Source organism: Drosophila mojavensis, unplaced genomic scaffold (assembly GCF_018153725.1).
Source record: "Drosophila mojavensis isolate 15081-1352.22 unplaced genomic scaffold, ASM1815372v1 contig_36, whole genome shotgun sequence".
NCBI lineage: Eukaryota > Metazoa > Arthropoda > Insecta > Diptera > Drosophilidae > Drosophila > Drosophila mojavensis.
The window spans coordinates 24,767,677-24,781,338 of NW_025318858.1; the positions used below are offsets into that span (position 1 = coordinate 24,767,677).

Consider the following 13,662-nt stretch of genomic DNA (forward strand, 5'->3'; position numbering starts at 1 on the left):
TCATAAATATAAAATTATACATAAATGTGCTACAAAAATCACATCAGGCACAAAACGCGCCCAGCTTGCAGCTGACTTTGACTGGCGCTCGTATATGGCAGCCATATAGCATAGTTGATGGATCACAATTCGATTTTTAGTAGACATTAAGCTGTGTGCAATCTGTTTAACGCTCACCAGCTCAGCTCTATACGCTCTCCCTGCGCTCTTTTACATGATATTTTTACGGTAAAACAAATATGCGCATAAAACTTGATGACGTCGTTGCAACAGCAACAGCAACGGCAGCGCCAACAGCAACACCTACAGCAGCAAAGAGAGAGAGAGAGAGAGAGAGGCCTTTGCCGGCATGTGGGTGCGTTTGATGGGGCACGTCTATAAATTTATGATGACACACAACAGTTCTGGAGAGAGCGAGAGAAAGGATAAGCAAGAGAGATAGCGAGAGAAGGGCAGAGCGCAGCACATGCAACATGCAACAAGCAAACTGACAACTAAATAGAGTTCGCTTTTAATACCCTCACTTTTAATACGAGTTGAAAGTGCTTGAATGCGGCTAGAACTATTAATTCATTAATTGCTTAAAGATTAAATTTAGCTTTATTTATATATGCTGCAGAGTGCAACTTAAGTACTATGCTGTGTATAAATATATATACACATACTTATATATAATATATGATTTGTTATATGTTCTATGTATATTACATTTATTTTATATTTTTTAATTAATATTAAACATAAGTAAAAGTCAAAATCTATTTAAAATATTTTAATTTTTTTTTTTTTTTTTTTTTTTTTTTTTTTTTTTTTTAATAATAGAGCAGAATCTATTAGAGTCAAATTATAGTCATACAGTATTACCATGAAAATTGTGGAAAATATTCAACGTGAAGGCAACACAGACCTAATGAATAATAATAATAAATAAATATATATATATAGATATATTGTATATTGTTTAATATATTTATTTATTTAAAAAAAAAATATATATATATATATATATATATATATATATACAGTAAATTACTTAGGCAGCCATAGTTAAATAATATTTTAATATATGTTCATATATTTTTAATTGTAGTAAATAATTTAAAGTGCAGCTCAAAGTCGCATATCAGCTCTAAATTTAGATTTTTTCGACTTTTTTTTTTTTTTTTTTTTTTTTTTGTTGAATGTAAAAGGGACGCGCTTTGATGTGATATCCAATGAATTGGTGGCAAATGTTACCAGGTTCCGTTACGTAATACGACGTTGTTGTAGCTCTTGTTGTTGTTATTGGCCATCAATATTTACTTAAAATATTGCTGCGCCAATTGCGTCACAAACATTTTGGCACGCAGCGCGACTACGACTCCATATAAATGTGTATTCGTCGCAGCTGGCCATAGGAATAAATATTTAATACAGCTCTGAACTATGCAGCCGTACATGATGATAAAGTGCGTTGCCAGCTTCGCTGTCTTCATGCGGCAGATTAATCATACCGGCTAGAGCCAGGGCCAGCGGGGAGCGGACGCAGGAGCTGACTGACTGAGGTGGGTCGGCATATGGACACACTCAGCCCGGCGATTGGTGTACCTGGACCAGCTGCTATCATTTGACATTGTCAACTGCTGGGTGGATGTTTTTTTCCACACCTCTTGTTTGTTTTATTCTCACATTATCAGCATATATTCAAATAAAAAAGAAACAGCGACAGCGAGCGAGTGAGAGCGAGAGCGGAACAAAAAATTGTTGTGCCCGCAGTGCTAAATAAATGATGTTATAACAGACAGACAAAGCACGAGTCGGAGGCGCTGAAAAAGCTGACAGCATGCAGGACTCAGGGAGCATTCATATATTTCATATATACATATACAGGCATTCGCCTGTCTTCTTCTTCTTTTTTCTGTTCCGTTGTTGTTGCTCAACTTTTGGCAATTTTTCTCAGCAAGTTGACTAAGCCAGAACACGTTTTTGTAAGGCGGCAGCAGCTGTCGGTAGTCGATGGTAGCCGGAACGCACATGATGAAGCTCATCATCAAGAGTAGCACCAGAGCATCAGCCCATGGACAAGCAGACGGGTGGCTGGTAGGCGGGCATCAATGATGAGATAAAAGCAAAGCCAAGAGCAACAGCAGCGCCAGCAGAGAATTTTTGGCAGGCTCCAACAAATGGAGCAACAAAATGGCTACCGACTCAGTGTATGCCTGGCTGCTCGCATGCTTGGCCACGAGAATCCTGAGGCGTGATTGATTAATATTATTCTCGGCTAATCTAACTTAAATGGGCCGCAACTAACAACGCACAGTGCACACGCCAGGCAAATATAACTTATTCAGCAACTTTGACATACATATATGTATATGTGTGTGCGTGTGTGTGCGACTCGTTGACGCTTCATACATAATAAACACGGCTGCGGCGTGTTAAGTGCGCAACAATAATAACAACAATAACAACAACAACAACAAGCTGAACAAAAGTTGTTTAGTCGCAAAGTTTCATGGACCACAAGGCACGAAGAGCAGTTGGATGATGGCTGGGCGTTGGCTGGGCGTGCCCAATTGTTAACCTTGTTAGACAACCCACCGAAACCTGATGAAATGCCGACACGCATCTACAGAAAAAATTTGTTATGCATACAGCGCAACGGCAGCAGCGAAATATAAGCTCGAATTCTTGTATATAGCTTCAATCTCCTCCATTTTCATTTTCTGCCCTGTCAAGTTGTCAGCCCAGTTTAGCGCTTGGCATTTGATAGGTCTAGCATATGTATATTCGTACATATGTATGAAATGTTGTGGCCACATGTAATAGCTAATCAAATCAATAAAAAAAAAAAAAAAAAATAGATAAATAACAGAATAAAGTCTGATGGAAACTAAAGCTGGCAAATTGCGTTGCATTCGTTTAAAGTCCTGTGCACAGCTTTTAACAGCCCCGAGCCAATCGGCTTGGCACACTTTCCGACATCATCAATAAATGAAATTCATAATTAATTAATGTGCAAATGATGGCAATAGCAACATCAACGCCAGCAAAGGGCAACTGCCATAAGGCGCATAACTTACCGAACGCAAATTGCACAACTGTCAGCAACATGTTGTTTGGCCATGGCCAACGGCGCTTTTAGCCTACGCTGCCGGCAACTGGCATTTCGCTCGATTGCTGCGGTCACAATTTTTCACCTGGCCAACAATAATTTGTGCGAGCTTAATTAAAATAATAAATGATTTTCGCGTTACTCCAGCCGACCACGCAGCACTCCAAACTGTTGACAATAATTAATGAAGTCGCCGCCAGGTGTCTGAGGTGCAAATTTAAGTGCTTCATTGGCCTGAAGTGGCAAGTGGTGCGTATTGTTTATTGTGGTGCTGCCTAAGCTGAGAAGAGGGCTGAACCTCTAGTTTTTAAGAGTAAACGATTTTGTTTTTACCAGAGAATTTTGTTTCACATCTCAGCAGCCAATGCGGCTGACCTTACGATAGTTAAATGAAATAATAAATATAATATAATAAAGAAATAAATTCATATAGTATACACACATAGTTATCCGTATAGACAAGAAAAACAAAATTTTAGATTAATCTAGTTAAAGCGACATCTATAAAACCAAATCAGCTTTAAAGTTAAGTTCACTTTACTTTAAAAATATATATAAAATTCTTTTAATTACTTTACTTCAATTATCGTCCGAGCAACTATGTAGCAATATCAGTGCCAATTATTATATAATTAAAAATTAATTAATTTGTTATATATTTTTAACAGTGTGGAATTGCAAAGGAATTTACTATAATTAATATATACTTACTGACAATAGAGCCATCAAATTCGACTTCATTGCATGCCAAAGACTATTTTTGTGTGTGTCAAGTCCAGAAATGCGCTTTGTGGATGCCCTGCCGCAGCTGTTCAAAAGAAATTTTTAATTAATTTTCGCTCAAGCAGGCGAAAGTGGAAGTGAAGTGGGGGGAGGAGCAGCAGAAGGCGGAATCTGTGCAAGTTATGATTTTCCACGTCCGCAAGAATTGCATTGCCCTGTTATGTTTTCATTAGTGCACCAAGTTGAAAATCGTTGCACAAATCAGACAGTGTTGGCGGTGTTGCGGCTGGTGTGGTTGAGCGTGGGCGTGCCAGATGATAGCAACGTGCTGCAAGGGTCGGACGCATGCTTCATTGGCTGCTGCATTATTTGAGCAACCCAGGTTGCAACATAAAAAATGCACGAGCAGCCGACGCCAGACGCTCCAAGCAAAGGGCAACGGCGTCAACCAGGGCAGAGGTGCAGCGAGCATGCAAAGGAGTCTCACCACGTATGTGTGCGTGTGTGTATATGTGTGTGTGAAGGTAACCGTTTGCACGAAGCAGTGACAAGCAAAGAACCTCTTAGTACGTGGCCCGGCATTGCAAGGGGGCGTGCCGACACCGACATGCGAAAACAAGCCGCAGTATTTATGGTGCTGCGGCTGGCAGCCGACGCTGGTGGAGCTCTCACATGGGTCACTGGGCGGGTGAATGGGCGTTGAAATACCATGTCCGCCCATAAAACACAATCAAGCGTAAAAATGCTGGGCTGGCACTTAACCCAACGACAACCAGAACAGCAGCAACGGCAACAGCAACAACAACAACAGGAGTTGTTGCAGTAGCAGCTGCAATAAAACAACAAGTGAAGTTTTCTTGCTCATCGCGTTGTTTAAATATTTTAAAATGTTTCCTTAGTTGTGGGCACTGTTCCAGATGTTGTGGTCGTTGCTGTTGCTGTTGCTGTTGCTGTTGCTATTCGTGCTGCTGCTTATTTGCTTATGCAACTGTTGACGCTGCGCATTAAAATTGCATGATTTTAATTGCAGTTTGTACAGCGCGTCGTATGCGCAACATAATTTGCAGCGGCTGCATTTAATGTTGCGCATACGCAACGTGCTTCAATTTGTATGCGTGTAGATGCATGTGTGTGTGTGTGCCACGCCTCCATTAACTCACACACACACATACTGCGATACTTTAGTTTGCTCATATAGATAATACCGCAATTTAAATATTATCTTTCCTCATTTTATTATATTATAGCACTTTGTTTGCTTAGGCTTCAAGTTTTTTTTTTTTTTTTTTTTTTTTTTTCAATATAGCATCTCACCAATTTATGCTATAAAATTCAACTACTTTTCTATGCCAAGCCAAATGATAGCATTGAGTGAGTGTCACTTCTGAGTATTATGTTCATTATTATCATCATTTTTATGATCATTTCCATCTTCATCTCTGCACTCATATAACTATTAATCTAACAATCTTAACTTCACCACAACACACATTTCCTCTCGATTGACTTTCACTTGACTTCACTTAGACAACCAACTCTTCCACTTTAACATCTACATAATAAATCAAAAATGGTAAGAATATTTCAGTTTGACATTTGTGAGGCACACACACACGCATAGAAAAACATATACATATATACATAATTATATGTACATTCGCATAAGTATGGCTTTTGGTCTTGCTTTGCTTTCAATTGATTTTCAAAACCAACTTTTCACTATTACCCTCTCCCTCTGGCTCCCTCTCACTCTCAATGTCTCCGTCTCTGCCTCCTTCATTCCATAGCGAGCAAATAAGTTGTTTTGGGTGTTTTGGGACATTAGCGAAACAAATGCGTTGCGCTGTGTTCTGTGTATTTTGAAAGCAATTAAATGATATTTATTTTATTTGTGACATGCACGCGCTTAAATATACACACACACAATCAGACACACACATACACATATTTGAGAGCTAAAATCCCAGAACATTTAATTTAATGAAATAACAAACAAGTTCAGAAAACAACGTCAAAACAGCAAAAAGCAGAAGAGGAAACAGGAAGACAGACAGTGGAAAGAAAAAAGAGTGAGTCGAAGACAGAGAGAGAGAGAGAGAGAGAGAGAGAGTGAGCTAAACACAAACAACAACGCTAATGGCAACTCTAACGTTAAGGCAAGCATGTTGTGCGTGTGTGTGTATGTGTGTGCACTGCCCGGGGCAAGGCATAAGGATGCGCATAATGTGCAAAGTTTGTGACGCAAACTAATTTCAAAGTAATTACGTAGCACAAAAGTGTTGATATTAGACTGCTGCGAATAAGCAGCAAACGAGACAGACAGAGAAAGAGAGAGAGAGAGAGAGAGAACAACATGGCTTAGTGCGGAGCCAGCGCAGCAAGCTGCAAAAACAACATGACAAAACGTCATCAACAGACCCTCGAAAAAAAGAGCTGAGAAAACCCAAAAAAAATACCCGAAAAACTGCTGTCAAGCAGCTGCAAGTTGCTGTTGCATGCCCCCGCTGCCACACCTTGAGCAAGCCGGTACAGCCAACGTCAACGCAGCATCATCATTTGAAGCAACAACAACAACAAATCAACCCAAAATGCAATAAAAAAGTCGTCGCGACCCAAAAAAGAAAAAAAAAACAAAAAACAAAAAACAAAACTGAAAACTGAAAAGCAAAGCAACATTTTTGCTGTCACAGCGTTTGACTTTAATGTGACTTGTGGCGGCAGAGAATGGGTTCCTTGGGGACGGGCCGCAGCAGAGCTGGGGCTGTAGAAATTAAAGGCGCTCGAAAACTTTGGCCGCTCCCTGCGGGCCATTGTCTAAGTAGCTGCCTGGGCGGGCCAACACAATTTCTATTTATTTGTGTAATATTTTACAATTTTATAAAGTAAACGAAAATGGGCGAAATATGAAGCAAGCGTTCAGAGCAGGAACGACTCCAGGCGCAAACAGGAAGGCAAACACACACACACACACACACACACGCATACATACTAAATGTAGAGGCTGTGTAGAGTCAGGCGGAAACGGAAGCTGGCAAAACACAAGGCGCACGCAGAGTCGAGCTAAAACAAAGGAAAAAGCAGCTGCAGCAACACAGCAGAAAAACAAAACAAAACAGAAACGCAGACAATCGCTTAGTTCTGCAATAACAGCTACAAGCATAGCACACAAACACACACCCAACACACACATGCATTAGCCAGATAGAGTACATATGTCTGGTATAATGCGGTGTCTATGACTTAAGGCTTTGGCTTTATTAAAGAGCAAAGTTTTCAACGCTCTTGGCATTCGAGTAAGGGTAAGACAATTGAAGCGCTAAACGAATGTGTGTGCCGCTGGTTTTTGCTATTATATACCCTGTAATTGGGCTGGCAGAAGTGAGGGGGAAATATAACAATGCTTTTATATATTACGTTCCAAAGGCAATTCTATTTAAATCATCCAAGAAACTGCCATAAATATTGTAGATTTTCTAACTAAATTCGATTAATTTTTTTATACTACAAAATGTATTCTATAATTAATTATATTTATTGCCAATGTAGATTTACTTTTAATTAAAAAAAATTTTTCAATTAAGACAAAGATAATAAATTAAACAGCTCATTTAATATTTCGGTATAAAAATAATATTTGATTTAATTATTAAATTTGATAAACAGATTCTCTTCTTCATATTAATAAAAATAAAATTTAGTTAGATGATATATAATATATATTTATATATTATATTTATATTCATATAATATTTATTTTCTATCTAATCTGTCTTGCTTATAAAATTGGCAAACGTTATGCAAAAACATCAATTTTCTCAGAATTTACAGGGTATTTCAAACAGTGCTCGCTAATAAATATGCAATGCAACCGGGCATCGCATATATTTTATAAATTTCATTAAGTACAGTGCCTATGAAAAAGAGCAGCAGAAATAAATTTACGGCTTATGCCCGGCTCGTGCACTTTTATAGCATTACTTTTTGGGGCGCTGCGAAAAAATGCAATTAAACAAATAAATTTCCACATGAACCCATTCAGCTGGCGCTGGCGGAGACAACAAAGAAAAAAAGGAAAGCAAAATAACAATAAAAAATGACGTAATTTACCTCAATTAACACGCCAGTTAAGTGCGTGTGTGTGTGTGTGTGTGTGAAGCTGTCTAGCTGTGTGTGTGTGTGTGTGCATTGGGCGTGTGAGTTTAATTGCAGCCAATGCAATGGTCAGAATCGCCATTTGGCATCAGACACGACCGTAAACGTTAACGTAACCGTAACCGAAAAGCGTACGGGTCGCCCAGCCCGCCTTTGGCCGTGAGCTGGATTCGGGGTATTTTTGCCCGGCGCACATGATCCAGCTGAGTTTCATTGCTGCTCTTAACGACACTCCAAGTGTGCCGGGGCCCAGACTGGCCCGGCCTCAGCTTCCCACTCGATGCTGGCCATTAAAATTCAACGGCTCAGGCGACTTAAACGCTTGCCAAGTAATGACCATTGGGGCAGCCAAAAACGTATCGACTCTACGGCTAGAGCCTCATCCTTGGCGCTGCCTGCCACGCCCGCCCATTGCCAGCACCTGTCTGTCTGGTCATTTAATGTGCATGTAAATGTGAGCACATTGCCCAACTATCAGACAACATAGCCAGTCATTAAAGTTCACTTTATGTGCGCCATTTTACAGTGGAAAAGCTTGCGGCCCTGCCCCGCCCACTAAATAAACAGAAATGAATGGGACCAGCTACGCTCCCTCCATACCTAATTGTGTCTGTGTGTGTGTGTGTGTGGGTGAGTGTTGCATAAAAATGCTAATTTTATGATCAGCCAAAGACAAGAGGCGTAAGCAAAACATAATCGAATTAAACTCAACTAATAGATACCTCTTGGATGGACTGGCATAGATGCTGTTATATACTGAAGAAAACTTAGCGTCTAATTTCACAACCCCCCTCTGAATTAGTTCAATACAGGGTATACATTTTTTTATCATTTTCACTTTCTATGCTTTGCACATAGATGAGATTGTAACAGCTGCTGTTCATAGGCCATTAAATGATTGTTTATGAGTGTGTCCGGAATATTTGAAATGCATAAGCGAGGGGATGGACACAAAATGTTGGACTGAAAAGAAAACCATGTAAAAATATATATATCGAGATCCGTACACTATACTGTTATATGTGTATCATATCTTATTAGAAATATCGTCACTTATTTCATTTGATTTTCCTTGAAAGTGTGCTCAAGCAACAAGCGGCAATAAAACTAAATTAGATTCACTCGTAAACTCTAAGCCATAATCCACTTCGAGCGGCTTTCACTCAACTAATCTTGAAATTCATCTGCTTATCTGCCTAACAGACAGAGATGCTGCTACCGAAAAAGAAGAAAATAAGAACAGCCTTGCTCTAAATCCAATCTAAAACCTAAGCGAGAAAGAACAGCACCAAAAAAGGGAGAGAGAGAGAGAGAGAGAGTGGGAAAGAGAGAGGTAGTTACCAAATGAATTTGGAGCAAGTGGGAAGAGTTAGGCCTAATTTGTGCACCCAGGCAGTAGGGCACGATGGCACGATGAGGCACGGCTGAGGCAATTACAGTTAAAGGCATTGCTGTAGCCCTCCAGGAAGTCGTGCTCTACCTCTTTCTGCTATCGTCCTCTTTTTCAACCAGCCAATCTCCATCTCTAATCACATAGCTGGCTGCAATCGGCTTTTGTGCTGGTGCCGCATCCTGTTGATGGCCTCGTTAGTTGCGACTTACCGGCAGCCGTTCAGGGATAGCACAACGGGCGCAGTACAATCAACCCACACACACACACACAGACACACACATACACATACGCATGGCAGCAATAAAAACAAACGTCCTGACGTGCTGCTGGCATCAAATAAAAAACTGGGCCAACAAACTGCCAACAGCCGAAGGCTCTCAAGTTTTAGCTGCTATTTAATGGTTTTGCAACTTCTTTCGATATCCAAAAACTTTTGCTAAGCACTGTCCTGAAAGTGAAAATAAAATAAATTTCCAAAGATAAACCGAACAAATAAAATAAATATTTACGCTGTTGGCCCTAAAACGTTTTCAAATTTAATTAGAGCCAGGCCAAAGCGGAGCTGCTGCTCAGGTAAACCGACAGCAGCTCTCCACAGTGCAGACAGTTAACATTGTTGTTGCATGCAACTAGTTGCACAGCTTGCAGCTTAATGTGTTCTCTTGCAGTTAAATGGCCATTTCAAGGACATAAATCACAGATGGCCATAAAATACGGGCCGTAGACATTGCATTTTACGTGGCTTTGCAGCACAGCAAATGTTGCAGAAATGCAGGACTCCATGCAACAATGCTCGCAATTACTCATCTATATAATAATTCTCAGGGGCAGCATTAGCAGCCAGAGGGAAGGCTATAAGCATTTCGAATTGTTAATTCTCTGCTATATGCCATAGGCGGTAGTAATTGATTCTTGAGTGATATTGCTAGAGATATTCTGGATATTAACAACATTCCAATTGGTAAGAATTTGTTAGAGAACTTGAAAAGTAATTATATTTTTTATATATATTAATTTAGAATTATATACAATCTCTTATCCTAAACATGTTTACATCTTGGGATAACAGTGATTACAGAGTTGTCCATGGCAACCCTACGAGGCTGTCTAGATATTAGACGGACCCATGCTTTAATTTTCTTTTAATCAGAGATAAGCACAATTTTGTTGTTGTTAAATATCTTTTTATATGGCTCAAGTAGATTTGTTGAGATCACTTTTTGAATATTGTAGCTCTCAAACGGCCGCTTGGAGCCCTAATTGTGCCCACCTCCAAATAAATTTCTAATAAGTCAGAATTTTATTTATAGAAGAATAGTCTAGAGCACAGTAGAGCACAAGCTTACAGAAAAATACCTCAATATATATGTATATATAATCATTCAGTATGAAGGGAGATCTTGTAGGCTTTGCTGTCCTGAGGACGCGCCTTTTGGATGGCATTGAAAAGCAATTTACTATAATGTCGCATAGCCTTGATTTATGGGAATCAAATTGCAATTACACATATTTGCACTAATGACAAAATCAATGACAACATTATTAAGTAATTAATGCAAGACCAGCGCAACAGCAATTAGCGTTCTCGGGCTATAAAAGCCAATTCCGATGGCTCGGCCAGCAATCAGTCAACATGAAGCCCTCGCAGCGCATGCATGGACTGGTGCAGCACATCAACGCCGTGGCCCAGCAGCTGGGATTGGATATGCTGACCGTGAAGAAGGAGTACATCTTTCGCACCTGGGTCACAATATCGGCGCCGTTGACCTATGCGGTGTTTGGCGTCTACTGGGGCTTCTTGGAGGCGCGCCGGCACTGGCTGGAGGGCATCAAATCCAGCATTATGCTCGGCGGCCTCGTGAGCGGATCGGCCAAGCTGCTCACCATACTGCTCAGGCATACGCCCATCAGGGATCTGCTCCATTTCTTTATCAAAATATGCGAGGACTACGAGCAGCGCGGCGTGGACTTTATCCACGCCCTCAACTTCGGCATCGATCGGGTGTACAAAATACAGCGCATCATTTTCGTCGGCTACTCGATTACGTTTCTCATAATGCTGCTGATGCCGCTGGTGCTGCTCTTCTACAAGGGCATACGCATCACCGTCATGCCGTATGAGATACCGGGCCTGTCGATCGACTCGAATATCGGCTACGGGCTCACGTATCTGCAGCACACGATACCGGAGGTGGTGGGTGGCATTGGCTTCTATTTGGGCGATATGCTCGTCCTGCTCGCCCTCAACCAGATCCAAACATTCGCCGACATCTTCCAGCTGAAGGCGACTGCATTGAACGACGCACTCGAGCGCAAGGAGCAGTCCAGATACGTTTGCAACGTGGGCGAGTATAAAGACTTCAATATACAAGCCCTTCTCATGGACTTGATCAACTGGCATCAGCTATTCGTTGAGTGAGTTCAGTAGGTTACCTTCTATCTTCTGCTTACATACGATACATTTCAGCTACTGCGAGCTGGTCGAGAAGATCTATGACAATCTGATCGCCGCTCAGGTGTTCGCCGCCTCGGTCTCAATTGTGATTTGCTTGTGCGTGAACCTGAATGAATTTGACCTGATCTCGGCCATCTTCTTCCTGGTTAGCGCCTATTCGATGTCTGTCTACTGCATTGTGGGCACCCAAATCGAGTTCGCTGTCAGTTTGCTGCTGAGTCTTTGCCTGAGTGCCAGCTAATTCACATTTCACATTTTGCAGTACGATCAGGTGTACCAGACCGTTTCCTGTCTGAGCTGGCACGAGCTAAGCTGCGAACAGCGCAAATTATATATGATGATGCTGCAGCGGGCGCAGAACATGAAAATCATTGTACTGCTCGGCATAACGCCACTCAGCCTGGGCACGGCGCTGCAGGCAAGCGAGTTGGATTTTTGTTTTGGTAATCTATTAGCTAAAAATAATATCTAAGTTCATTGCAGTTGACTAAGCTCATCTATAGCATATCCATGATGATGATGAGGAATCGCAACTAAGAAAAGATGATAAATCGATATTCTATTCAAATGAGTGTCTTGTAGTAGAAAATGTATTTATGCTGATGCTGGTTTGCATTCAGATTTATCGAAAATAAATAGAAGTAGTTGCACGTTTTTCTAGAGGTGGTTGTATATCTATAACTGAGTGCATAATTGATTTGCTTGACATCAATATGAAATTATCAAATAACAAAGTCAAGGCTTGCTTATATAAAAACTATTTGATTCTTATTAGATTTGCTGACTTACATCATTTATGCTTGTCTGCCCAAGTCGATCAACTGTTGGGACATGCAGCTCGTAAGCCAAAGTAGCTCTCATTAACTGGCTAAAGTCTTCATTCAGTTCAAGCTTGATATATATTATGTCATTTATGGCAAGGACTTCAGTTCAAGTTTGATAGAATAGTAGGTCACTTCAGATAACAAGCATCTTGATTGCTTATCTGAATACCAGTTGCAGCCTCAACTTGCATACTCAGCCCGACGAAAGTTGACTTATTCTCGTGCTGCCTGCCTGGCATAACTTTATAATAGCATACTTAAGCACTTAGATCGGATTTAATCGGCGTATGCATGGCCGGCCGATTAAGAGAGTGAATGAGAGCTTGCGTTCGCATTTGAGCAAAGGCTTGACAACTCGCATCTTAGTCAACTCGAATTTGGTCTTTTATGCCATTGCAGTGCTGCAAAGCACTCGGAAGCGTTTAAGTGCACTTGAGTTGATTTTAATGGACTACTACGACATCGGGCTGTGTCTTGTCGCTCTAATCGGGGCTTTTATCTGTGTGTGCGTGTGTGTGACTTAGTATTGAGAGGATATTTAGCCACACGCATTTGTATTGTCCTTAACTGCATGCTGCAGTATTCCCCTTGATGAGCTTTGACTGTGCAATCAAATTGCGTGTGTGCTTCTGTCAGCTCGCAGCTAAATGCCATTCGCAATTAGAAATATTGCAAATGACCTCGAGTAAGAAAAGAGTCTCTAATTGCACATAGAAATTGTACTGGATGCTCTAATAAGATTTTGCTTTGATTAGGAATAGAATATGTGCTCTGTAATTCCAGCACTTAAATTTATGTAGTTGTACTACGTTGCCGATACTCTGCAGCCAGCCAGCGCTCGATGGCGGCATTATCATTACAAGCGCCATTTGCGAGACCCGAACATGGATACAAGTCTCAACTGGTCCAGTAATTACGCATTTAGTACACACGCCATTTGCTGCATCATGTTTGGTGCGCTGATGCGTGGAGCTGGCTGCCCCGGCAGCCACTAATAACGAGCTAAAGAGAAAATTCGAGC

At 40.9% G+C, this 13,662-nt stretch overlaps 1 protein-coding gene across 1 annotated transcript; it reads left to right on the forward strand.

Annotated features, from left to right (window-relative positions):
* Positions 1-10,995: 10,995 nt before the first annotated feature.
* On the forward strand, positions 10,996-12,289 carry LOC6577741 (putative odorant receptor 83c). Its single transcript, XM_032728591.2, has 3 exons — positions 10,996-11,777; positions 11,830-12,019; positions 12,080-12,289. Exons 1-3 carry the CDS (start codon positions 10,996-10,998, stop codon positions 12,287-12,289), a joined length of 1,182 nt encoding a protein of 393 aa, XP_032584482.1.
* The last annotated feature ends 1,373 nt before the right edge of the window (positions 12,290-13,662 follow it).